The sequence below is a fragment of the Castor canadensis genome, chromosome 13 (genome assembly GCF_047511655.1).
Source record: "Castor canadensis chromosome 13, mCasCan1.hap1v2, whole genome shotgun sequence".
Lineage (NCBI taxonomy): Eukaryota > Metazoa > Chordata > Mammalia > Rodentia > Castoridae > Castor > Castor canadensis.
In genome coordinates, this window is record NC_133398.1 from 35,098,836 (window position 1) to 35,125,359 (window position 26,524).

The 26,524-nt window shown below is 40.5% G+C and overlaps 2 protein-coding genes across 4 annotated transcripts in view; one reads left to right on the forward strand and one right to left on the reverse strand.

Moving 5' to 3' along the window:
* Position 1: 1 nt before the first annotated feature.
* On the forward strand, positions 2-25,841 carry Tstd2 (thiosulfate sulfurtransferase like domain containing 2). The gene is made up of 10 exons (XM_074051402.1): positions 2-147; positions 4,952-5,171; positions 10,897-11,210; positions 12,425-12,545; positions 16,411-16,536; positions 17,308-17,413; positions 20,183-20,301; positions 20,766-20,924; positions 21,525-21,663; positions 23,622-25,841. The coding sequence occupies exons 2-10, from the start codon at positions 5,007-5,009 to the stop codon at positions 23,906-23,908; spliced, it is 1,536 nt and encodes a 511-aa protein (XP_073907503.1). The 5' UTR covers positions 2-147; positions 4,952-5,006; the 3' UTR covers positions 23,909-25,841.
* Tmod1 (tropomodulin 1) overlaps positions 24,883-26,524 on the reverse strand; it is a 79,586-nt gene continuing 77,944 nt past the window's right edge. For all 3 annotated transcript variants that reach the window (XM_020158594.2, XM_074051404.1, XM_074051405.1), the window contains one exon: positions 24,883-26,434. In XM_020158594.2, the coding sequence (XP_020014183.1) occupies positions 26,370-26,434 (65 nt within the window). In that variant the 3' untranslated portion in view covers positions 24,883-26,369. The remainder of the gene's footprint in view (positions 26,435-26,524) is intronic.

Here is a 26,524-nt window from a genome sequence, read left to right on the forward strand (position 1 = left end):
GGCCTCTGCGCTTACGGCCGCGAAGACTTCCGGAGCGAGCTGACGTCGGGCGCGTAGGGGGTGTGGGCTTGCGGGCGGAGAGCGGCGACCATCGCTTCGTGGAGGCAGGTCTGCGAAGAAAGACCTAAGAAGGGATCGGGACGGTCGGTACGTGCTCATCTCACTCCCGCCTCTCACGCTTCTGCCCCCTCGGAGACCTGGGCGGGCGGCGGGAGGCGACGCCCTCGAGCCGCCCCTGGTGTGGACAGACTCGCTTCTCAGAGCAAATGATTGTTTTAGTTTAGTGGTTGTTGGGTACCTACTTAGGTGTACAGTGTGTGACTGTCCCCTACCCTTGTCTGTGGTCATCTGAAATGTCACCCTCTGGGCCTAAACTTCTCCGCAGTCTTGCCCATTTCAGTACGTGGCACCTTCCTTCGGTTGCTTAATGCGTAAATTTAGGGACTCATTCTTAGAGCCTTTGTTTCCGGCAGAAGTATTTATCCATAAACTCCGCCTGCTGTACTTTCAAAGCAAATCCATAATCAGACCTCGTTAACTGCTTTGTTTAAAACTCTCCAGGGACTTTACATTGCAAACTTCAAACCACAGCCTGTAGCATTCTGTGTTCCAACCACTCTTCTTCCTCTGATTAGTCAAGCTTGTTCCCATTTTAGGAATTTCTACTCACTATTTCCTTTACCTGAATGAAGGTCTCTGCTCCAAACTCTGCATAGCTGACGCCTGGTGACTTAAGTTTCAGCTCAACCATCAGATACCTATTGAGGCTGATTATTCAACAACGGCCTTATTTCATTCGACAAGTACTGTATTCATTAACGTTTACCACCTCCTGTGCATCAGGCAGTGTTCCAGATGCTGCGGATGAAAGGGTGAACCAAGGGAAACCCTTGTCTTGGAGCTGCTGTTCTCCATGACCCATTCAGGAATGGGCACAAATAGTGCAATCTAGGGTAGTGAGCAAAGGCGGAGTAGTGCAAGATGGGGCCAGAGAAGCAGGGGGACATTTATCTGAGTCGGTTGAGAAGCCTTTGGTAGATGACCTGACTTCGCGTGTTTAACAGTTACCTGCTTGATTCCTATAGGAAGAAGGCAGTTAGGCTGTTGCAGCAATTCAGGCAAGAAACGCTGGGGGTTTGAACTGGGGTGGTAGTGAGGGTGTTGCAGAGTGGTTTGCTCCGATTGTATTTCAAAAGCAAAGTTGATTAGAACTTTTGGAGAAGCCAAATGATCATGTCAGAACATTAGGAGTCATGAATTTTCCCATAGTTTTTTTTTTTTTTGACTGAGTAACAGGAAGACAGAATTGTCTTTTACCTACATGAGGAAGACTGGAGAAGAGCACCTTTGATTTGGGGGAGTACATTTAGTTTTCAACAGTTGCTTTTCAAACTGAAGCTAGACACATAGCTGAATATGTGAAATTGTGGTTCTGGAGAGAGACCCAAGTTGGAGATAGAATTTTGGAGTCATTTAGTAACTTACCAAACACAAAATTTCCTTTATTTATGTTTGTTTCACTTTTTTTCTTTTTTTCACAGAAGTTTCAAATATTACAGAAGTAGGGAAAACTGAATAATCATCACTGTATACTCATCACTTAGTTTCAGTAATTATCATCTCATGGCCAATCCGATTTCACTCATGAAATTATTTTGAAGCAAATATAGAGGTTCATTTGTTATTCTTTGCCACACAGTCTTATTATGTAGACCAGGTTGGCATGGAACTTTAGATCCTCCTGCCTCAGGCTCCCCAGTGCTGGGGTTATAGGTGTGTACCACCATGCCCTGTGCAAATACAGTTTTTGAAGTCCTTGGCAGTAGATGAGATCACCAAGGGGCCAGGAGGCGGAGGAGGGGAAGGGATATAGATAAAGAAAGTCAAATTTAGAGATTGGAATGATAAGGAAGGGCCAGCAAAGGGAACTGAGAAGCAGTGGCTCTCATCACCATTTGATACTTTCATAATTTTGTTTGTTTGTTTACTTATTTGGTGTCTCCCCTTACTGACAGGTTAACTCTAAGAGAGCAGGGCTTTAACCACTTCATTCATGGATGCATCCCCAGTACTATTCTATGTGCCAGGCACATAGCAGAGATGCCACAAAGAATAGTTCCAAATATTGAAATAAGGTGAGACTGAAGAGTCAAGAGTGAGGGGAGGTCATTTGGGAACAGTGGGAAAAGCATCTGTGGAGAGCCCAAGGCAGGAGAGTACATGACTCATTCATGAAAACAGGCACAGTATGGTGTGACCTGAGTAGGATATGTGATGGGGCACCTTGCCCAAGATGCACATGGGTTGATAGGGGAACTAAGTGTTTCAGAGCATTTAGGAAGGAGTGATGCTGGGTGGCAGAGAAGACTTGGTGAAAGAGGTGACACTTGCTATGTATGTTCAGCATTTAAACAGGAGAAAAGGACGAGAATAAGGGGAAAAAGTAGCAGACAGCATAAAAGCCAGTGCCAACCACTTTAACCAGTAGTCATATAGAGGCAAATTGGGGAAAAGTGGCATGGGTTAGGTGGGAACCAATTGTACAGTAGCTCCTTTTGACATTTTCTCCCAGCTGCTCTGCTCTTGTTGGTAGACTAAAAAAAAAAAAATAAATAAATTTTTCATTGTACCTACAATGCCTGGCACATAGAAGGCCTTCAGTAAACATTTGTTGAATGAACTTTTATTTGAAAATAATGGAAACACTCTTATCTACCTTTACAATAGAACAACTGTGTGTGTGGAAGAAGTGAATGAATTCTTCTACTTAATTTTCCTTTTGCTGGTAAGGCCTGTATGTATGTCTGGGTAGAGTTAAGAGATTTGTTCTTTTCAATGGAACTTTATATGAAAGACATTTATGAGACACAAATGAGAATGTAGTTTTTCACCTGGTCTCACTAATTTTTCAAATGTAGGTCTAATAAATTTGTGTTATGTTGCCCTACATCTATAACAAAGTTCATTTTGCATCCTGGGCAGTCACCACATAACTGATTGGAATACATTTTGTGTAGTATAAGTAAGTGACTGTGATTAATGAATCCTAGGAAGAAAGGTCTTCTATAAGAAAGTTGGTGCTGTGTATATTTGTTTGTGTTGTCTCCATAAATCCCATTCAGCATGGTTAGCAAGCACTATATAGTCACCCCATGTACAAATTGCTTCTCATTTGCTTCTCATTTTCTCAGAGTACCATTACTCAAAGTTGTGAATTGGCAAGGGTTGTCACCTATGTTTCCCTTCTGCATTTTTCATTTTCAGTGGCAGTCTTTTTCTATTTACCCTCTTCTGGAACATGGAACCTCTCTGCCTGTTACTACTCTTTTTAGAACCAAGTGTCCACCTCCTGTATCTACCCCAGGCTACCTCCTTCAAGATTGTCTTCAAGAGACAAACTTTACCAATTTACTGGTGACATAAATAATTGTTCGGGGGGTTGGATGCATGGCTCAAGCAGTAGAGCACTTGCTTCATAAGTGTGAAGCCCTGAGTTCAAACCCTAGTACTGGGGGCGGGGAGCATTTATTAGGTTTTGGGCCGGAATTTAGACAGGGCACAGCAGGGGCAGTTTGTCTCAGCTTGAAGGCTGGCATTGGAAGTGGAGCCATCTGAGGATCTGGCCATTAATGCCAGCTGGAAGCCTCAGTTCCTCTTTGCGTGCTTCTCTGTATGTGATCTCAGCATGAGCTGGATTGGCTTACTGGCAGCACGGTAGTTGGTCTCACAGTGAGCGTTTGAAAATGAGAGAGTTAGTGGAAGCTTATCCTTTTTAGGACCCAGCCTTAGAAGTTATATACATCGCTTCTGCCATATTTTATTTTGGGTACAGTTTCAGGCCTGCCTAGTTTAGAGAAAGGGAAATTAGACTAGAAATACTGCTGTGCCCGTTTTTTGAAAATGCAGTCTTTCTTAGCTAACTTTTAGAGAAATCAATTTTTACTGTTAAATTTAAAATATGGCATTAAATTAAATTGAAATGTCAGTGTTGTCATTCATTGAACCCGAGTGTATGCTAGGTGTTTGATATATCCCTTTCTAATTCTAGATGGTAGATGCTACCATCCCTAATTTACAGATTAGGAAAATAAAATTCAGAGAAGGTAAGTAGCTTACCAGCACTCACATTCTTCAACCAGCTGTACCACAGCCAAGCCCAAGTATTTATAAAAGAAAGAATGCAGTACTTTGGTTGTTTGTATCCTGTCTGACAAGATTTGACCATAGTAGCTATTTGGATATTTTTTCTGGCTCATTAAAATGGCCTATGAAATTTGAGGGCAAAAAGAACAATGGAAGGTACTGGCACACAGATTTGTTGATTTTGGTTGTATTTTGTACTTTTCTGGAACAATGAAAGGTACTGGCATACAGTTAGGTTGATTTTGGTTATACTTAGTGCTTTTCTGGAACAATAGAAGGTACTGGCACACAGTTTGGTTGATTTTGGTTGTACTTGGTACTTTTCTGGAACAATGAAAGGTACTGGCACACAGTTTGATTGATTTTGGTTGTACTTGGTGCTTTTCTGGTATCATTGACCCTTAATGTTTGCATGGCTTGCTCCCTACTCAGGTTTCTGCTCAAATGCTGCTGCCCTAGAAAGGCTTTTTTCTGCCGTCTGTGTTTAAAGAGCCCTTCAATCCCTCTGTCTCCTTACCCTGCTTATTTTTCTTTGTAATAACTGTACCATTTTTTTAAATAAAAATCAGTTTGTTTATTTGCTTACCTGTCCCCACTGGAATGTAAACAGTAAGAAGATGAAAACTTTTCCCTACTTTATTCACTGCTCCATTCCCAGTGTGTAGAACAGTGCTTGTTAAACAAGTACTGCTGAAGAAGCAAGTGAATAAGTGGAAAGCTTGGGCTACTTGGCCCATGCCGATTTGCATGCTTGTCTTTATTTTACATCAAGAAATATGGCACTGCTATTTCTCCTTTGCTTCTACAGTACTTTACGAGATACTTAACTGAAAGGACTCTGCCACATTGCTGCACCAAACCAGATGCCTTCTTCCACTTCACCAGACCAAGGGGATGACCTGGAGGCCTGCATTTTAAGATTTTCTGATCTGGATTTAAAAGATACAAGTCTTACTAATCCCAGCAGCAATCTCAAAGCAGAGTTAGATGGCAGTACAAAGAAGAAATATTCATTTGCAAAGAAAAAGGTAAAATTTCTATTGATGTTTTTGTGATTATGTACATTTAGTTAATGCAGATACATCTAGAAGTAGCTTATCCAGGTTGCCCTCCTGCTTATGGTATGGTCTAGTCAGGAGCATTACCCCATGATACTGATTCAGTGCTAGGCAAAGGAGAATCATATTTAAGGTGTGGCCATGGGACAGTTATGGTGAGTATTTGAGCAGAGTAGATTCTAGGCAGTTGGGTTGGATTTCTATACCCAGGGTTATGGGAGGAGTCCCAGGAACCCGGGACAAATGATCATAGGAAAACAGAAGGCAGAAGGGCAGCTGTCGTCTATTGAAGTTAATGAGCTCAAGGCTGTCACTGAACTCTGATGGCTAGTGAGGTAAGATTTCTGATCTGGTCCATCTGCATCACTTTAGACGAGGCATAAAGCATCCCTGAGTGCTGCAGGCTTACTCAGTACAGCTGAGACTGGGCTCTGATGGAGATGGTATTGATGCTCTTCTTCTATGCCATTTGTTCTTTTTAACAGTAGAAAACCTGAGATTTTCAGAAAGGAAAATGAGTGACTGAGGAAATGCAGTTGAAACTTAGCTTTCTTACCTTTAGCCTGTTTCATCTCTCACAGAGCCATCTTTTATTAGCTCCATGTCAATTAGGAATAGCCATCCCAGCTGGTAACTTCCTAGCTGCCACTCCTCCACTCTCATCGCATATTTCCTTGATAATGAAATTCAAAGGGTTCAGAAAAGTCTTTTAGCAATATTATTTTGCAATAATTTCAAACTTACAGAAAAATTGCAAGAATTGTGCCGCCTAAAAAAAAAAAGAATTGTACAACCAACCTTTATATTTCCTTTGTCTAGAGGCACCATCCACTTTACTACTTGTCCCAAAAGTGGCTTTTATTGTAGATCCACACCGGGGTCACATGGTACATTTAGTTGTCATGTCTCCTTAGTGTCTTTTGTGTTTTGTTTTTTTTGTTTGTTGGTTGAGGTTTTTGTTTGGTTTTTGAGATGGAGTCTCACTGTGTAGCCCTGGCTGGCCTTGAACTCAGGATTCTCCTGCCTTAGCCTCCCAAGTACTGGGATTACAGGTGGATACCATCATGCCTAGCCTTAGTCTTCTTTAGACTGGACATTTTCTTAATTTTTCCCTCAACTCTGATCATGACATTTTTGAAAACTGTAAATGAGGTTTGTTTTTAGAACGCTCTTCAGCTTGATTTTAATTCATATTTCCTTGTAATTAGATTCAGGTTTTGCTTTCACTAGTAACACTATGCTGTATTCATCTTGCTGTGTTCTTTTAGGTTGTTTACAATGTCACTTTGTCCTATTATTTGTGATGTAATTTTGTTTAGGGAAACGTCTGTCAGGTTTAGTTTTGGGGGGAAATACACTGCTAACTCTTTTTGCCTGTCATGAAGGGTTAGCACAAGAGGTTAAAAAATGCTCTCTTAAGTAATTTCAGGCCCACCCAGCTGCTTCAACCCTGAGTGTCCACATTCAGTCGTGCACAGGTTGAAGAAAGTATCTGCAGAGTGTTTACCTGGGGATGGTTTACTTCTTCAAATTCACTTAAAAAAATATTTTAAAATGTACAGTAGACCCATGGGTGTATGGTTCCAAGAGACCACTGTTGAGGAGAACCTGCAAATGCTCAGGATGCATAGAGTTCAATGCTGTGCTGCAGATGCTGGATTTATTTTTCCCATAATGCCCCCAACTTCCACTGAAGACATGCTGCCTTTAACAAACCTTAAATTTTCACTTTATCATTTAAATTAAGCACATTATATGCCCTTTTTGGCTTAGGAGGATTATCATAACTTTTACCTTGCTTTTGGGCACCACTTGATTTTTATGAGGCATAGTTTCACAAAATTTAGGGTAGGGAAACAACAGATCACATGATTTAAACACAACTGACAACGCGGAACTGACAGAGCTTTTCTGCATCAATTGAGCTATATGATACACATGTATGGGAATTTAAGTTTTGTTTTTGAAACTTTTTATTTATTTATTTGGCCATGCTCAATCAAAAATGCATGTGATAAAATCCATGAATTAAGACAGGCTTATTATATACACATCAAAATATTCCCTTCAGTAGACCAAAAAAAAGACTGATTGTCATATATCCTATTTAACCCATATTTATGTGCCCAAAACACCATAAGGCAAGTTGAAAACCAAATAACAAGCTAGAAAAAATATTTTATAATTATGATCAACAAAAGGTAACTAAAAACATAAATGAGTCAGAAGATAAGTGCTACAATAGAAAAATAGGCAACAGGTGTGAACAGGCACGTCAGCTAAAGTAGGAAAATCATTCAAATTACTAATCAAAGCCATGCAAATAAAAAGTACCATTTTTTTGCTGTTTATTTGGGCCAATATTAAAAATGTAGACAATAAAAATTAAATATTAATAAAATTTGGTGAGGCCGCTCACATGCTGTGGGTAAGGGAATAAATTCCTATGATTTTTTGGAAGTCCCTATCACAATTTAAGGTTTCATGCTTTTTTGATCCACCACTTTTTCTTCTGAGTATCTATCTATCCTACATAGATAGATGATTACAGAAGCATAGAAAGATGTTTGCATGAAATGCTCATTAAACATTGCTTATAATTATAACAAATACTGGAAGCAATCTAAGTGTGCCTTAGTTGGTAATTGGTTAAGAGAATTTTTGTTTAATTTTTTTAGCAGTAAATAAGTAATTTTTATAAAAAGAATGTAATTATTTTTAAGAAACAAGTCAAACATTTTGATACGTTTCTTTCCAGTCTTTTATCTGTACTTTAAAATGTCATTGAAATTATATTGAATAAACAAATCCCATCCAATTATTTCACTTAATATTAATTTTAATAATTAATAATTTTATTCATGTAACTTAATTTTAAAATATTAATTTTTTTCATGTAACTTAAAATCACTTACTATTTCTGGTAAGTATATTCCATAATTTACTTGCCATTTCCTTTTTGAAAATAAGTGATAGTGTTACTTGCAATGTTTTACTAATATTTGCCTGAAATTCAGATCTTTTCCTTAAAAAGAGTCCCACAGTAGGTTAAAACAGTAGCTGCTGTTGAAGCTCTTCATATCTATTGTTAAATAGTGTCCCAGAGAGTGTATGTTCTTATTGGTAATATATTTTACTACACATTTCACGTTACCCATAGCAGGACTAAACATATCAGAAAGTTATCTTACATAAGACTTTATAGAGAGGACACACAGGTAATAAATAGCTATGTAATGTGTCAGATGGTGGTAAGTGTTACGGGGAAAAAAATTAAAGAAATTTAAGGAGATTTCTGTTTGCTCTTTTGTGTAGGATAGTTAGAAAACGGCATCATCAATAGGTGACATTTGCAGAAGCAAGAGAATGAGTAAGCCCTACAGATATTTGGAGGAAGGGCATCCAAAAGGCAAAGGTCATGTACAGAAACCTACGTCATGTGTGAGGCAAACCCAAGAGGCTGGGATGGTAGCAGATGAGGTGGGAGTGGTATAAGAAACCATGTTACCTGGGGAAGTGTAGGCCATGGTACGGACTTTGCTAGAGAATAGAAAGAGAGCTTTTGGAGTCTTGAGCAGAGGAATAATAACATCTGATTTAATATTTGAAAGATTCTTTTTGGCTAAATGGGAAGAGGGTCTATTGTAGTAGTCCAGGGAATACATGTTGATTGCTTGGATCAGCAGATTGAAACCAAGGGAATTGGTTAATTGTGGGTATATTTTGGAAGTAGAGCTGATGGATTGGAGATACGATATGGGACTAAAAGAGGTGAAGATGTTACATTAATGTTCTTGGTTTTTTAATATGCCTGTCAGAGTGGATTGATATTGTTGCTTGTTTATCATAGTTCTAAAATATATGTTTAAGATATGAAGACCAGTGGAACAGAATAGAGGACCTGGATATGAATCCACACAGCTATGCCCACCTTATTTTTGACAAAACATATGATGGAAAATAGACAACCTCTTCAACAAATGTTGCTGGGAAAATGCTGCAGAAAACTGAAACTTGATCCACGTCTATCACCCTGTACTAGTATCAACTCAAAATGGATTGACCTTAATATCAGACCCGAAACTCTGACGCTAGTACAGAAAAGAGCAGGGAATACTTTGGAAGCAATAGGTATAGGCAAGGACTTCTCAATAGAACCCCAGCAGCCCAGCAACTAAGAGAAAGGATAGACAAATGGGACTACATGAAATTAAAAAGCTTCTGTACAACAAAAGAAATGGTCTCTAAACTGAAGAGACCACCCACAGAGTGGGAGAAAATATTTGCTAGCTATACATCAGACAAAGGACTGATAACCAGAATATACAGGGAACTCAAAAAACTAAATTCCCCCCAAATCAATGAACCAATAAAGAAATGGGCAACTGAACTAGACAGAACTTTTTCAAAGGAAGAAATTCAAATGGCCAAGAAACACATGAAAAAATGCTTACCATCTCTGGCCATAAAGGAAATGCAAATCAAAACTACACTAAGATTCCACCTCACCCGTTAGAATAGCTATCATCAAAAACACCACCAACAACAAATGTTGGCGAGGATGTAGGGAAAAAGGAACCCTCATACACTGCTGGTGGGAATGTAAGCTAGTACAACCACTTTGGGAAACAATATGGAGGCTTCTTAAAAAAACTAAACACAGATCTGCTGTATGATCCAGCAATCCCATCCTAGGGCTATACCCAAAGGAATGCAACTCAGGTTATTCCATAGGCACCTGTACACCCATGTTTATTGTAGCACTATTCACAATAGCCAAGTTACGGAAACAGCCAAGATGCCCCACTACTGATGAATGGATTAAGAAAATGTGGTATTTATACACAATGGAATTTTACTCAGCCATGAAGAAGAATGAAATTTGCAAGTAAATGGATGGAACTGGAGAACATCGTCTTAAGTGAAGTTAGCCAGGCTCAGAAGGCCAAAATCCGTATGTTCTCCCTCATATGTGGACTTTAGACTTAAAACAAATGCAGTAATATTACTGGACATGGGTCACACGCTAAGGCGAGAACACATACAGGAGGAATAGGGAAAGGTAGGAAACCCAAAACTTAAAAGTGTTTGATGTGCCCACTGTAGAGGAGCTAGTACAGTAACCAATTGGAGAAGAGAGCAGAACAGGTTCTGTCTGGAAGTGAGAGGGATGGGGGGGGGTGGGAAGAGGAAAGGAGTGGGGGATGGGGGAAGAGATGGCCCAAACAATGTATGCACATATGAATAAATGAATAAATAAAAAAAATATGTTTATATCTGGTATATCAGGTTTTCCCTCATTGCTCTTGTAGAATTTCCTCATTTATTAATTATAGTTCTTAATTTTATAATTATAACTAATAAATGAGGTGGTGTAGGCTACAGTGACGAATAGACCCAAACCTATAGTGAATCTAGCACATTGGGGGCTTTTGGACTTGGAAGGTGGGGGAGGGGGTGTTCCCATTAATGTACATGTTTTCAGGACTGAGGCTGATGTCATCTCTGGTGTCCTCAACTTCCAGAGTTTCAACCCCAGTAAATCTGAAGAAGTCAGCATGGAGGAGCACTCATGGGAGGTTTTTATGGACCAGAACTAGAGTACTCATGTCACGTGCGATTGTAAAAAACCATAGTTATGTGACCCAGTCTGATTGTAGAAATTACAGTGATAATATTTGAAATGTAATTTCAGGCCTTTGCCCTTTTCGTCAAAACCAAACAAGTTCCGTTGCCTTCTTTTGAACGTAAGGAAAAATGGTGGAAATGCTGTCAGCAGCTATTCACTGACCAGACCAGGATCCATAGACATGTGGCAACACAACATGCCGATGAAATTTATCACCAGACTGCTTCTGTTTTAAAGCAGCTGGCTGTGACATTGGGTGCCTCAAAGAGTCTTATGTCTGCAGACAAAAAGAACCTTTCAAAGGAGTACCTCACTCATAACCATGAAGTGTCTGCTTGGCTCCCTGACATAAGCTGCTTTAGCCCTGATGAGTTGATAAGGTAAGATTGTCATTCTCTATTTTGGTTTGATTTTAAAATATCAGTGAGATACTGCAGCTCGTTGACTAAAATGTCTAAAATGAGAATGAACCATCTTCAGCAAATGGAAATGGGAATGTGGAACAGCTGGAACAGCCACTTGTTGCTGGTGAGAATGCGAAATGGTATAACCATCTGGACAGGGTTTGGCAGGCTCTTTTTAAAGTTACACATCATTCCTGTGACCCACTCCTGGGTATGTGACCAAGAGAAATAAAAATGTCCACAATAAAGCCTCGAACAAGAATGTTCGTAGCAGTTTCATTCATAATAACAGAAGACTGGCAACATCATTCATTCTCCCACTGTGGTCGTGCTTGTCATAAGAATACTGCACGGTAAAAGCAGTGGATTGCTGCTGTACAGACTGCTTTCTGATTTCCTATACTTGAGGTTTTGGGAGTATTCTATGTTTTGATAGGGATGTGGATTACACAGATAGGCCCACGTTTCAGAACAGATCAAACTGTACACTTACAATGTGTGTTTCATTTGTAAATTTATCTTGATTCAGATTTTTTTAAATGGAGTAGGCAAATGCTAAATGAACAGGTTAGATCCAATGAGTTCAGTTTTACAAACCCAGACAAAGGAATCATTTATCAGGATTTGGGCAATGTCGTGTTCCATGTAGTGAATTTTTTAGCATCTAAACTTTCTTTGCTTTAAGTGGAGTCTTTCCCACTGCATTATACTCTTCTCTGGCTTCTTAAGCAGAGTGTGGGAGATGTAGTTGCAGTTTTTCAACATGCTGTTTGAGTTTGTCCTGTGGGCATAATAATAATCTTTCTCCTAGATAAGAGGATTATATGAAAAAATGGAAGTGAAACTTTTTTTGTACAATGACAGATTCAAAACGATAATACTTTATGTTAGAAGATAAACCAGAATGGATTTAAGTTTCCAGCTTTTCTATAAAATGGAGCTAATAATACCTGTCTCTTGGATATGACTATTAGATGAGAAGGCTAAAGTAATCTGGCTGTTTATAAAGTAAGAAGTTCAGAGCAGATACTGGCTTGTGCAGAGCATGTGTGAGGAGTAGCTTCTCATCTCAGGAGAAAGGGAGGGCAAAGGCTCGCCTTCCCCTTGCACTGCCTGAGTGTACTTCATGAATTGTGCCCTGCTAATGCCAATGACTCACATGCTCTTCCCTTCTGATTTTCTTTTTGTAGTGACCAGGGAAATGAAGAAGGGGAGGTACTACTTTATTACTGCTACTGTGACCTGGAGGATCCCCATTGGGTCTGTGCCTGGCAAACAGCTCTGTGTCAGCATCTGTACCTCACGGGCAAGGTAACCCGTTCTCTGCACACCTTCCTGCACTGGGCTTGTCTTGCCTCCCAACCTTGGATTGCAGAGCCTGTGCTCATTATTAAAAAGATTCATTGCTATATACTTAGAAGTTAGGGAGATCTTGCCAAGCATTTTAATAGTGTATTAAACATTTTATAAGAATATCTAATGGCATAGACCAGGGGGTCAGCCAACTTTTTTCCTAAAGAACCAGATAGTAAATATTTTAGGCTTTGTACAAAAAAAAATTACTCAGTACTGTTGTAGACAGAAAGGAGCCATAGATGATATATAAAAGTGGATAAGGCTATGTTCTGATAACACTGCATGCAAAAGGATAGGTAATTTGCTGACTCCTTGGATTGAAAAATGTTATATGAATTACAAGGCATTTTTATAAACTATACATATAGGTGTGATTCCAAGTTGCTGCTTAATTTTCCTAGAACATGCCAGGGTCTTTTACCATCTTGCTAGGGTATAGACATTTGCTGCCTCCTTTCCTTCTAGAATGCCCTTCTTCACATTTTCCCCTTTCTCACATGGCTTGTGCCTCCCTCACATCTCTGCTCGGTGTTGTCTCCTCATCACACTATTCTTGTGCTTTCGAAGAATTTATTACTGATGGAAAGTATAATCTGTCACTCATAGAATATAAGCTTCGTGAGGTCAGAAACTTTGTCTAAATTGATTTAGTCTTAGGTTAGAGCAGATTTAGCATATAGCAGGCACTGTAAATATTTGAAGAATGTCAAATAAAGGAATGAATGCATGCTCATAATGTGTGTATGAAGATGGGAGGTAATATATACCAAAACAATTCTTTTTCGGAACCAAAATGTTAATAATGATCATCTCGCGTGATCAAATGGTTTTTGTTTTTGTAAAATGCCCTGTGGTTAAATATATACGTACATGTATCCATCTATGTGTGTTACATGATTTTCAAAATTTAAATCAAATAAAATGAACTAGGGTCCATTTGAGATTTCCCTGGTTATGACTCTACTAGCTATGCCTAATCTTTCCCTGTGTGTCCCAGATTTTCATTTCCCGAGGTAGCAAACCAATTGGCCAGTGCTATTTTCCACACCCATGTTTTCTAACAAATAATGATGTCATTTACTTTATTCATTTCATCACCAGGTTCTGCCACTTCTACTTCTACAATATCCTTCAACTCCATTCACTTGTCTCTTCTACACACACTATCCTCTCTTCCCTGGTTTATCCAGCTGCTTCTAAGCTAGTCTCTGATCCTCCATTCTCACCTGCTATTTAATCCATTTTCCACACAACAGCCAGAAGATCTTAGAAGGTAAAGGAAACTACACCACTCTCTCCTCAGTATCTTCCAGTGGCTCTCCAAGGTGAGGTGGGATGAAACCCACATCCTTCACATGCCCTAGCTTCCTTTATGATTGGGCTCTTCCACCCTTTTCCACTCATCTGATGCCATTCTTCATTCTTTACACTCCCAACAGTCATGGTCTTTCAATTTCTTGATACCCACTTAGGAGTTTGTCTTTGGGCTTTTTTTCATAGTCAAGCTCTTTTCATACAATTCTTTCACACATATTCGTCTTCCTATCTAATTTTAGTGAAGCTTCAGTCCTCAAAGAGATGTTTCTTGGCCTTCAATCTAAATTCATTGTTCCCAGTATACTCTCTCATGGCATATCTTAGTTATTTTAGTAGCACTTGTCCATTTGTAATTCATATCTTAGTATCTATGACCTCCCTTAGTCTGTAAACTCTTAAGAGAAAGCACTGTAGATTTTTCAACCACTGTATCCCTAATTCCCAGCATAATCTCTGATGCATAGTTAAAAAAAAAAGAACGAAAGAAAAAAATCAGTATTTGTGAAATGAATACCTATCACCATCTCTATTCAGAGAGCTTACACACCCTGAAAGATGAGTATTCTCAGAAAATGTACAAAATAAGAAGGCATCTCTTGGTTTTCTGAGTAGATTTTATTCTTGGCCCCACCTGAGTCACCACCAGCAGTGAGGGATCCTACCCACAAGGAGGCAGCACCTTCCTGGATCTTAGGTACCAGTTCCTAGGCTTCAAGGATAACAGGCCCAGCTCAGTGAGAGTTTTGTGCTGCTAGATTTGGCAGAATATTGGTGTTTAGGTAGGGAAAGAAGAGAACCTGAAAATTCTAGATTTAAAGAAAGAACCTGTGTTCCTATTACTGAATCTCCTTTTGGCCTCAAGAAATTTGAGGGGATTCATTAGCACCTTTGGAAAGGACAAATTATAAAATGTGGAGCCAGGAAGATCTGGTTTTAAATCCCAAATCTACCACCCACTAGTTCTTTGCCCTTGGGCAAGTTACTTGGTTTATCTGAGCCTGTTTCCTTCTCTGTATAATGGGAATTGCTGTAGGAGTCTTGTGTAAAGCTCTGTCTCAAAGCAGGTGCTCAGTCAATGCTAACTGTTGCTTCTCTTGATTTCCTAGGTATAAGGCCTTCCTCCACAAGGAACTTCTTTTAAGGTTTTGTGTTGAGGAATCCTAGAGATAGCAAGTATAGCACGAGTTTAGAGATTCCCCTTCTTGGTTATGTAGGGAGTAGATGTGCTTATTTGGGTTCTGAGATTAAAATAAAACAGGAAAGGATCTGTTAGCCTACCCAGAATCACTCACAGATGTGTTCATCACACGTGCCTTAGTCAGACTGTTTTGGAGTGACCCTTGTCCTGGCTCAGCTCTACTTCCTATGTAGTCTCCTGTAAGTTGGTGGTAGATATAGTAGCCTGTGCAACAAAGATGGCACATGCTTCCTATTTCCCTCTCCTGTGCCCAGAACAGGCTTCCCTAGACTGTAGCACTCCTTCTCAAGGAGTTGGATATAATCTAGAGAGCCTCTACCTGTGAGTTGGCACTGGATTCATGGATGAATCCCATTGTATATCCATGCCCTAAAGAACTGAATCCAGTAGGGGCAGCCACTTAAAACCTTCAAATTCCTATGCATTGACTTATAAATAGTAGTAATAATACAGGACCTTGAATTAAATTGCTTCTCTGTAAAGTGCTTTGTTTACTAGCACTTTTCTCCAGAGATGGAGAACATACCCCTTAAAGGCAGGTACCCTCCCTAAGCTCTAACATCCCCTTGCCAGTGAAGTATTTCAGAGTACAGGGTTTGAGAAGCCCCAGAGCCCCAGATGTGGGTACATGTGCATTTATTCAACAGATAGGTATTGAGTGCCCACTGTGTGGCAAACATTGTTCTAGGTTCTGAGGATACATCAATGAACCAAACAGACGCACACCCCTCCTAGACCTTGAATTTCAGTGGGTGGGTTTGCAGTGATGACCTTCCCCCAACAGCCATGCAGATATGATGCATGCATTCCCTGCCTTGGGTGTGTTCTTTGCTTTAGGACCGGGTAGTACCTCCTCAGCAGGTTTTTTTAAAAAATCTGGATTTTTGCTGTTTCCTTTTTATCAACATAAAGAAAATGAAGTTCAGAGAAGTTAATCAACCTTCTCTGGGCTACACAGCAAGTAAGTGTTAGAACTAATATCTGCTGACATCTGGAGGACTCTTTTATAACACCTGAATTTAGGCTAAGCTCAGAATTTCCTTCTTTTGTCATTGCACTTTCCAGAAGTTGTATTCACATTTTCATGTTCAGCACATGAGCTGTATCATCTTGTCTGAACTGTGGGCCATACCACTTTAGAGAGACACAGGTGTCTTTGTTTGGTAACACTTTTTGGTGACCACAGAAGCATCTGTGCTTTAAGTTAAAACTAACTGACACACATGAGCCTGTTGTTCTACCCTGGGAATATAACTAAGCTAAGAACATGCTTTGTTCTCTGTTTCTCACCATCTTCTGTCTCAGGTTCGAATTGCTACTGAAGGAATCAATGGAACAGTTGGTGGAAGCAAATTGGCCACTAAACTCTATGTGGAAGTCATGCTTTCTTGCCCATTATTTAAGGATTATCTGTGTAAGGATGATTTTAAGGTAAGAAAAATCAAAAATCAAATGGATGTAGTGCTTCTGCCTCAGTGGAGGTTATGGGACAGACAATGCCAGGTAATTCCCACTTCCCCTCTGGGTTACAAGACAGGGCAGTAAAAGAGACATGATCGCTGCCTTCCATTGAGTCACCATGCCACTACAGGTCAGTTGGTGCCCTCTTTAGACTTCAGTCTCCCATCTTATATCAGAAGAATGTCACAGTTACACAGTCTAAGACTCTAAAACTTGGATGTGTTTGTTCTTTTGAGAGACTTGACTGTTTCAGCAGGTCACTATGGCATACTGTGTTTTTAGTAACTTGGAATTAAAAGGTTAGCATTTTCTACCACATGGGGGAGTAAAGCTGTTGCTCCTACAGCTGAGCTGCTATGTTTGAGTGGGGACTTTGTTTTTATCACAGTATGGGAAATGACTTGGTAGTATTCATGCTGGTGACAATAAGAAAAGAAAGGTCCCTGTTCCAGAACAAATGCTAGAATTTCTCAGTGGTGCTTCAGTTTTATAGTTAATGCTCTTCCTGCACATGGAAGATAATGCAAAAAATATTTATTAATATGTTGAGTTATTTGCAATATCCTGGGCCCTAACTCTCTTCCCATTGAGAGTTCCTACTTTTTTTTCTAATTTGGAGTTTCTTAAGACTTCAGCTATCATTTTACTACAAAACAGATCATAATTCTTATATTTGGCACTTCTCTTATTCCTGGCAATGGAACAGGAAGACTGTATTTTGTTTTGTTTCTCATTGGCTAGACCAGCAAAGGAGGAGCTCACTGTTTTCCAGAATTGCGTGTTGGCGTATTTGAAGAAATTGTACCCATGGGGATCAGCCCCAGTAAGATCTCCTACAAGATGCCTGGTATGCTTGTTTTTAAAAGAGTGTTGTTTTTTGTCATAGAGACAAAACCTAACAGAGGGACAAATAAGAAAGACACTGATCAGCTAGAGTTGTAATGAATCCTCTCTTTAACACTTGGGTTCATATATTGTTTAAATTTGCTTCTTTGTGGTACTGTGGTAATTGAAGATTTGACCTTAGAATAACTTATTTTATTCTTGGTGATGATTTGGCAAAAAGTTGTTTTCTCTTTCCAAAATAGCAATTTGGAAAGAATGTAATTAATATGTGTGAATAGTTCATGAGCAGAATGCAGCACACAGGCTTTTTGCTACAGGAAGCAAGTAGCTTTCAATACCAAAGCAATTCTCAGTGCTCTAGAACATTTTCCCCCTCTTCCCTGAGGTTACTATAGATGGTTGAAAAACATTTGTTTGGTGGGGTTTTTGTTTTCATTTTACTTGCTACCATGAAAATGTTCAAAAAAAAGAGTAGAGAAAATAGTAGAATGAACTTAGATGTACTTACCGTACAGCTTCAGCAGTTATTCATGACCACCTTTCATTTAACCCATCCCCTCTCCCACTCTGGTCCTTACATTCATAAATACTTTAGTAGATAGCTCTAAAAGATAAAGATTTAAAAGAAAACTCTAAAGCTGTTGTCATGTCAAAAACATTTTAATTCCTCAATATAATCAAATACCTAGTCAATAAATTCCTGGTAATGTCATAATTTCTTAAGTTTCTGTTAGAATTCAAATAAGATCCATTCATTGTGATTCATCAGTATGTCTCTGTGTCTTTAAACCTATATATTCACCTCTATCTTTTTCTCCCTAGCAATTTAATTTTCAAAGGAACTAGGTCATAGGGTCTGTAGAGTTTCTCACAATTTGGATAATGCTAATTGCATCCCTATGGGGTATTCCTCTGTTCCCTACATTTCCTATAAATTGGTATTAGATTTGGAATACTGCTATCTAGTTGAAATATGTGACCCACATAATACAATTTTACATTTTCTGGTAGCCACATAAGTAAAAGGAAATAGTTGGAATTGATATAAATAATGCAGTATATCTAAAACATTATCACTTCAACTTGTAGTCAGTATAAAAATTATTAGTGAGGTAGTTTATATTTTATCATACTAAGTCCTTGAAATTCAATATGTATGTCTCCCTTATTATACCATATTTCCAACCACACTTCAAGTGCTTGCGCCATAGGTGTCTAGTAGCTGCTGGGCCAGACAGCTTAGGGCCAAAGACTAGATCAGACTCAGGCTTAATTCCTGTTTTTCTCCCCACATCCCGTCATAGGTAGTATTACCTTCTTTCATCAGGGAGAAACTTTACTCAGGTGTTCATTTGTTTAATATGTAAATATTTAAAAGGATAAGAGTTAAGCCAGAGGGAAACAGGAAGTAAAATACAGCATCTGGGAAAAAGCACACCATGCGTGAAGAGAGAAGAATCTGACAGGGCTGCATCTTCTTGGTGTCCCTGCCTTACCAGGAAGCAGTCTCTCCTTGGTGCCACAGGACAGTCAGGAGCTTAGGGTAGAGCAGGCTCCAGGCAGCCCTATGCTGTTTTCATGTGAACCAGGCTGTTTGAAGGGAGCTGTTTCAGTGGTCCCTGTCCACTCAGGCCCTCTCAGGTCCAGTAGAACAGTGGCAAAATAGCAGCAATGGGGAATGGGTTTGGTTTCCTGTGGCTCCCATGGGGAGCAGATTTCCACGCTTCTTATCACATTTCGAACCTCTCTTTTTGCTCCACTGTTTTGGTATCCATGTAACTGTGAGATTGACTTAAATAGTGTTGGACCTGTTACATTCTCCCTGCAGTCCTAGCTTGGACAGCCCAGGTTGCTTGGCTGTGCTCTGGTGCCTGTTGTCTCCATAGTGTGGAGCATTGTCAGGTGGTTACTGAGGTTCATCCCGGGTGAAGTGAGGCTCCTTTGGTGCAATAAAACTCTATCATGAGTCGTGGATGAAAACCACTAATTGTGATTACCCACAGTGCCCAGTTCACCAAAAGTTCTTAACAATCTACTGAGATGTCTGGACCCCGAAAGACTCAGTAATATTTCTATCCTGGGGTGTTAAAAGGCAAAGGGCTCCACCAGACTCAGGTTCTCTTTTAATCCTCTTGTATTTTAACACTTGTCTTCATCTCCTTCCCTTCCCATCTTCTAACTGTTGTCAATCCTCCCACACATTTCTCTTTTATTCATGCACACAGACTTAGACACATTATTCTTACCTTTTTGAAAAGCACATTCTAACTTTATCCCACAACTTTATGATCTCAGCTAGCTGCCTGGTCTAAGCCAGGGTTCTTACCTTTGAACTTGGGTTCAACCTTGGTATAGAATAGTTTAAAGCATATATTCAAGCAAATACATGCTGAAGCTTCTTCATGCACAGTGACAGTAGAACTGTGGCCGTTTCCTGACCCACTAATGGCCATACAATGGATCAGCAAACCAAAATAAATCCCAGTTATTTGGTTTTTATTACTGAGCTTAAGCCAAATAAGAGGACAGATTCAATTACTTCTAAACTATCAGGTCTCTGAGGTCCACATCTTGGGAGGAAGGAGGTTGAAGAAACCCAGAATTACTAAATTATTTAATCATGGTCATCAAATATTGTTCTTTGGAGACAGTTGTAATTATGAGAAGAGATTTAGATGGAAAGAAATGGAGTTGAGACATAAGTCAGGTTAGGCCAATTCTGATTAGGTTTTTTTGTTTGTTTTAACATAATTTTTTGGTTCGGTTTCAGGAATCCATTTATCCCCAGGTGAATTTCATGAAGAAGTAGAGAAGTTTTTATCTCGGGCAAATGAAGAACAAAGTGATACTATCCTACTGGATTGCAGAAACTTTTATGAAAGCAAAATAGTAAGTAAGAACCAGAGTTGGGTTTGATAAAGTGGTAGGTCTCCCCCTTCCTCACATGGTATATTTCCCCAGGGCAACCTGTGGCCACATGGTCTTCTTTTAATATTAGCAGCCAAGTCCTGAACTCAGCATCTGGTGAGAAAGTCTAAGAAACCATGAATTAAAGACATCTTGTCACATAATATATTTTTGCCTGCCTTTGAGCCTACCCTTCACAGGTATCAGTGATCTTGTAAAGTTGACTTTGGGTAGCTTTTCCAGTTCCCCTGAAGACTGTAGGAAGATGACCCACAGCCCACCAGCCCTGTTTCTAGTTCTAGATCTTTAAGTTTATAAAGTGTGGGATAAGAACAGCAACTGGCAGATGTTCTTTGCTGAGGTGGGAGTTGTTACCCAGAATAATCTTTGCTTCTACTATAGGTAGCTTTTCTGATACTTCTCCTTCTGCTGCTCCTGTGTTGTAGGGACGATTCCAGGGCTGTTTAGCCCCAGACATCAGGAAATTCAGCTACTTCCCTAGCTACGTTGACAAAAATTTAGAGCTCTTCAGAGAGAAGAGGGTGCTAATGTACTGCACTGGGGGTATCCGTTGTGAACGTGGCTCCGCCTACCTCAAAGCCAAGGTGAGCCGTTGCCCTGCAGGCACTGCAGGCATGGTAGTGAAGAAGGGTCCACCAACAGCCTGTGTGGAGCTTTCCACTCCATACCCCCATCACCTGCTCTACCCCCAGCCAGCTGGATTTCTTTGCCTTCATTTGGTTCTATCTAGCATAGAGATTGTAAGAGCTAAACTTGAGGTTCTTAAATCTCAAAATGTGAAAAGCACTTAATAGTCTTAGAGACTCATCAAATACAAAAGGGAAAGCTTAGTTGAACATCTCCCTTTTCCTGATGCTTTTGTTTGATCCCAAGAAGAGCAAATTCAGTAACATTACATATCCCAACAGATGTCTCCCTATATTTAGGGGGTAGCAAAAATAGTTGGGGCTTCCAGGATCTTAGCGGGTGAAAGCCCTGACTGCTAGCATCACCCATCCTCCTCCAGTGGGCGAGGTCTGGCCAGTTGGTTCCTTGACCCTTTGGTCAGCAATTCCTCCGCGTCCTGCAGGGGGAGCCAGGATAGCAGAGACAGTAAGTCCTCCACTTGGGGACTTGCTACTACTCTGTAGAGCAAAGGTCCCTGCTTGTTTCTTCAGATTTCCTAATGTTTTTTCCACATCCAGGGAGTTTGTAAAGAAGTGTTCCAGCTCAAGGGTGGCATCCATAAGTACCTGGAAGAGTTTCCTGATGGTTTTTACAAAGGGAAGCTATTTGTCTTTGATGAGCGTTATGCCCTGTCCTACAACAGTGCCATTGTGTCAGGTAAGTCAGCCCAGGTCCAGAGCCTACACTCAAGTCAGGCACAGTGTCATTCACCATTTTAGTAACACTGCAACAGAAAGGCAAGCCAGAGCTAACCACCTGAGGAAACAATAGGGAAAAGCTCCAGATACCCGTTTTCCCACGGACATGCAGCATGGAACAGAAAGATCCTGGGGTCAGGCATTGGGAGGTTCTGGTGGTATCATGCACTGCCTGGGCAAATCCTTTAACCTCACCTGCCCTGCTTACCTGTCAGGAGCTGGACCAATCTGGAGTTAGTATATAGAATTTAGGGGTTCTGTGAACATGGATGGGGAAATTGTTAAATCTTTTTTTCAATAACTCCTCACAAAAATGAAATATTTCCTTTAATTATGATTGTAGGCAGTGGACCAGTTGTATTAGATGTACCTGGGACTTTGTCTTAGAATTCACAGCACTTTCACATCTTGTTATTGTTGCTATGGATATCTCAAAATAGTGTTGTAGTCATCACTGTTTCACAATGGAAATAGATATTAGGCCCACCACTAAGTCTTGTTTATTTACTATGTCAAATTTTCATCTCTTATTGTATGACAGATTTTGAAAAATATTTTGTATTTCTGTATACTTGGTTTCCTTTGTGATCCTATGTATTTTGTTTTATTCATTTAAAACCATTTTTCTAAGACAGGGTCCATAGTGTGCACCAGGCTACTAAATAAATTCATGTCAGAAAATGAAGAATAATAACCCCTGGGTTTAGATGGTCTGTAGACACATTTGAGTTGGGGATGGGGCATTCCAAGGAGAGAGCTGAACCCAGGGTGAAGGTCAGAGGCAGGGTGGTCACAGAGAGAAGCAAGCACAGGCAGCCTGGGGTGTGGCTGCAGTATTGGGCCTGCACTGCAAGGTGGTGCCAGATGTAGGCAGTAAGAGGAGAGAAACAGTCCTTCAGAACCATGCCTTGTGATCCTGGATGCTACATTTTGGAAGGGAAAGGTCACAGATAGACAACCACAGAGGCTGCTTCAGTTTCTAGAACTCTTGTGAATAAAGACAGAGATAGAACTAGTTTTCAGATAATATGTAAGATTTGAGTTTGATTGTCATCTCCTCTTCAAAAAAAAAGTTTTGATCTTTTTATTCATCATAATAGTTTTCTGTTTGTCTTTTATTGAAAAGTACTTCAGATCTGTTTTAGAGCTAGATCTAATATAAATTATAAATAAGTAGAAAGTGGATTTGGGAGGTTTAATGGAAGAAATACTGGCAGGACCTGATGAGTGCCTATGTGTGAGTCAAGGAGAGAAAAGGCCCCAAAGTAGCTTAGATGACCAAGGTGAGGAGACTGGAGGATGACTGACATTGTCAGTGGTGACCAGAGATTGGCAGGGAAAAAGGCTAAGAAAGAAGATAATAGGCAGGTCAAATGTCCTGAACAAGGGACAGTTGGCCAGCTTCAGAACAGCTAATTAAAAACAGAAGGGTTACTAGCTATTTTCTGTATGGAAAAAGGAAAATGGGTTAGTGAATATTGAAATCAGCAATTTCCAGAAGCAACCTCCTCATTTTCTTTGTTAGAAAACAGGAGACTGTTTTTGTAGGTTTTTTTGTCTGTTTGTTTTTTGAGATAGGGTCTCTCTATATAGCCCACACTGGCCTTGAACTCACATCCTCCTGCCTCATCTTCCTGAGTACTGAGGTTACAGGGATGTGCCACCACACCCAGATAGTTCACTTACTATTTAAAAAAAAAAAAAAAAACCTTACCTGAGTCCATCAGGATGTATTAGATTCTGGTAATCTAAGAGTTCTATTTAGAAACTGGAGAGTCCATGTCTTCTCTTTGTGTGTGTGTATGTGTGTGAGAGAGAGAGAGAGAGAGAGAGAGAGAGAGAGAGAGAGAGGGAGGGGAATGAGGGAGAGACAAAGGGAGAGAGAGAAAGAAACATGGGCTTTTCTTTCTTTTCTAGAGTGTTCCTACTGTGGAGCCCAATGGGACCAGTATAAACTCTGCTCTACTCACCAATGCCGCCAGCTTGTTTTGACTTGCCCTGCCTGTCAACGACAAGGATTCACAGCCTGTTGTGTCACATGTCAAGACAAAGGGAGCAGACAGGCTTCAGGCCCTACCCAGGACATCTTTAAAGAAGAATGTGAATGTACAGCCCGACGGCCACGTATCCCAAGGGAACTCTCACAGTATATACAACTCCCTGTGAGCGCAGATGCCATAGAGGATGGACCTTTGCTCAAATGAGTGATACCTTCAGCATTCCCCAAGCCTTCATAAAAGTAGATGTAGGGCAATTATGTTAGGAGAATGTCAAGGCTGCAGAAACAAATTGGAAACTTCAGTGCTGGACAGTTGCCACCATTGCAAACTGGTCACCATTTTGGCCACCTATACTTCATGGGTATAGGGGACAGGAAGTCAAGTGTTGACCACTTATCTGAGCCATTCTGATTCAGAAGGTGCTGGAGCATGGAAAAAAGGTGAGCAATATGGAATCTCAAAGCTGTTGAGGGATAGAGCCTTAAACCTGTTGACTGTCATGCCCTTTTTCTGCCATGCAGCAGGGCTGTTAATAGTCATTGCCCTTGTCAGCAAACCTGTTCCATCCTGGCAGCAAATATGTCAAAGCTGTGGCCCTGGGAATGGACTCATGGACCAGGCCACTTAGGTCATGTGCCGTCTTCCCCTGCCTCTGTCTCTTCTCTGACTGCCAGGGGGGCTCTATAAACTGTGGCATTTGACCCACCTTGTGCTTTTGTCAGATTTAGTGGAGCAGCCCCACCCATTCCTTTACATATGTCTGTGGCACAGTCAAGCAGTTGCAATAGTGGCCATGTGGTCCACAAAGTCTAGAATATTGACTGTGTGAATCTTTACAGAAAAGTTTGCCAGCCCTTGGTCTAGACTAACAGCTCATCTGGTGGAAGTGGCCTTAAAGATGCGGCCCGTCTTCATTTTCACTAACTTGGCTTCTCTGAGAGATGGCTCCCTACAGCCCTGCTTCCTCCAACACCCACTCTTAGTTCTGAAGTGTTCTCTTTAGAGATTCGGATAAGCTCAAGGGCACTGGCATTTGAGCTGCAGTCTTCAGGTCAGCACCTAGGACCCTAGTGAGGTCATTCAGCACCACCATGGTACCAGGCTGCCCAGCCTTCTAGCTGATGTGCCAGGCACATGTTCCTGTCATACAGGTCCCAAGAAACACATACACAGCCACACATAGACCAACGGCTTTAATATTATGTTGCAGTTTCCAGTGATGCAGAATGCAGCTGCAATTGTGTTTCAAGGAGAAGCTGAGCAGGAATGGCTGTCCCTGCAGCTTGGTGCCACTCCTGGGCCCATTTGCAGCCTCAGTAGACACTCTTTATAGTGGTGAGGCCCTGGCTCCACCTCTAATTACCCTGTACTGTCCATATCATTACAGTTCAGTGAGCAAGACTTTCACTTTCTCATCAGAAGCCTTGTCTGCTCATCAGCTCTTTGGCCTTGTCCTTTGTCATAAGAATTCCTAATGAAAATAACTCCCCAAAGCAACAAACAAAAGTACTAGTTTAATTGGCACTGTGGTATATTAAAAGGCACAAGGGCAGTGTGTCTCACAAGAGATACACATGGTTTTAAAGAGGGATCTAGTATAAACACCAGAATTGCATTTTCAGAATAATCATTTCAGGGTCCTTTGGCCAGGATTTCCTATTTCCTTAATATCTAGATTTTCTGCACTGTTGTCCTTCAGAGGCTTCATTTATAGACACGAGATTAGGGGTGACTTGTCTAACAAGTGGCCAGACAGGTAGCTGAAGTCTGTAAGCTTGGCCATGCTGAGTACCATAGCCACAATGGACTGAAAAATGTGCGCCTTTAGCGTTTGGCCTCATAGAAGCCATTTGCCCACTGTGCAGCATAGAAAGGTGTTTTCAAGTATTTAGCCGTAAGTTTTCACATCCATGATAGGTTAGCATTCAATCAGGAAAATTCTTCCTAACTCCAATAAATACATCCCACATGTTCCTACAGAAACTCAGGAATGTTTGTTGCTTGGGGTTTTTGAAACTTGAAATTTCACCATTGCCTTTTTCTATGAATTTTCTCATATCCAGCAAAAAGACTTTCATTTTTTGATTTTGGCAGAGCTCTGTGGCTTCATTCTGTATATATTTCTTGAGGAGAAAATTGTGTTTTTGAAAAAGCCCGCTATCAGTTTGGCAACTTTAATCTTGAAGTTCTTAAAATTTAAAGGAAGGTTAACAAGATTATCTGTTCTTTTTGCTGAATAGCTAAGATCAAATTTGTAATAAAGCATTTTGTAATAGTTCAAACCAGGAGGAAGAGTGTTCTGTGTTTATGTGTCCATGTTGTGAATATACCTGAAACACCATACAGCAAGGCCACTGATCCGGGCCCCTGGGGTTAAGTCATTACAACTGTCATGTCATCTGCAGTTAAGATCTGCCAGTTTGAGGGCTTCTTAGTTTTTAAATAATAACCAGACTGAACTTCTGTGGCTAAAGAAAAAGTTCACATTAACCATATTTTATAAAATTGTCAACTACAACCACTAGTTAACCTAAAACCTTAGTGCATAAGGAACTGAACCACAAACGAGTTTTGTGCCAGCATTTTGCCTCCTGGTTTCCACTGCGGAGCACACATTGTCAGTAGAACATGTCCAGTTCAAAGGCGTGGGTGTCACCTCCGCACACTAGACACCGCTGCGGCACTTGGGAATGATGGGCCCCGTCAGATCTGCAAGCCTCCTCTTCCTCACTAGAAAGGAATGGAGATGAGGCATGAACCAGGAGACATCCCTGTCACTCCAGAAAGCACTGTGGAACCTCACTGATTTTTTCTGTTAGC

Excerpts from the sequence above, each read along its gene's own strand:
- Tstd2 (XM_074051402.1), top strand. The coding sequence starts at position 5,007 with ATGCCTTCTTCCACTTCACCAGACCAAGGGGATGACCTGGAGGCCTGC. Across the intron at positions 11,211-12,424 it reads AGCCCTGATGAGTTGATAAG|TGACCAGGGAAATGAAGAAG; the intron begins GTAAGATTGTCA and ends TTCTTTTTGTAG. Across the intron at positions 17,414-20,182 it reads GATCTCCTACAAGATGCCTG|GAATCCATTTATCCCCAGGT; the intron begins GTATGCTTGTTT and ends GTTCGGTTTCAG.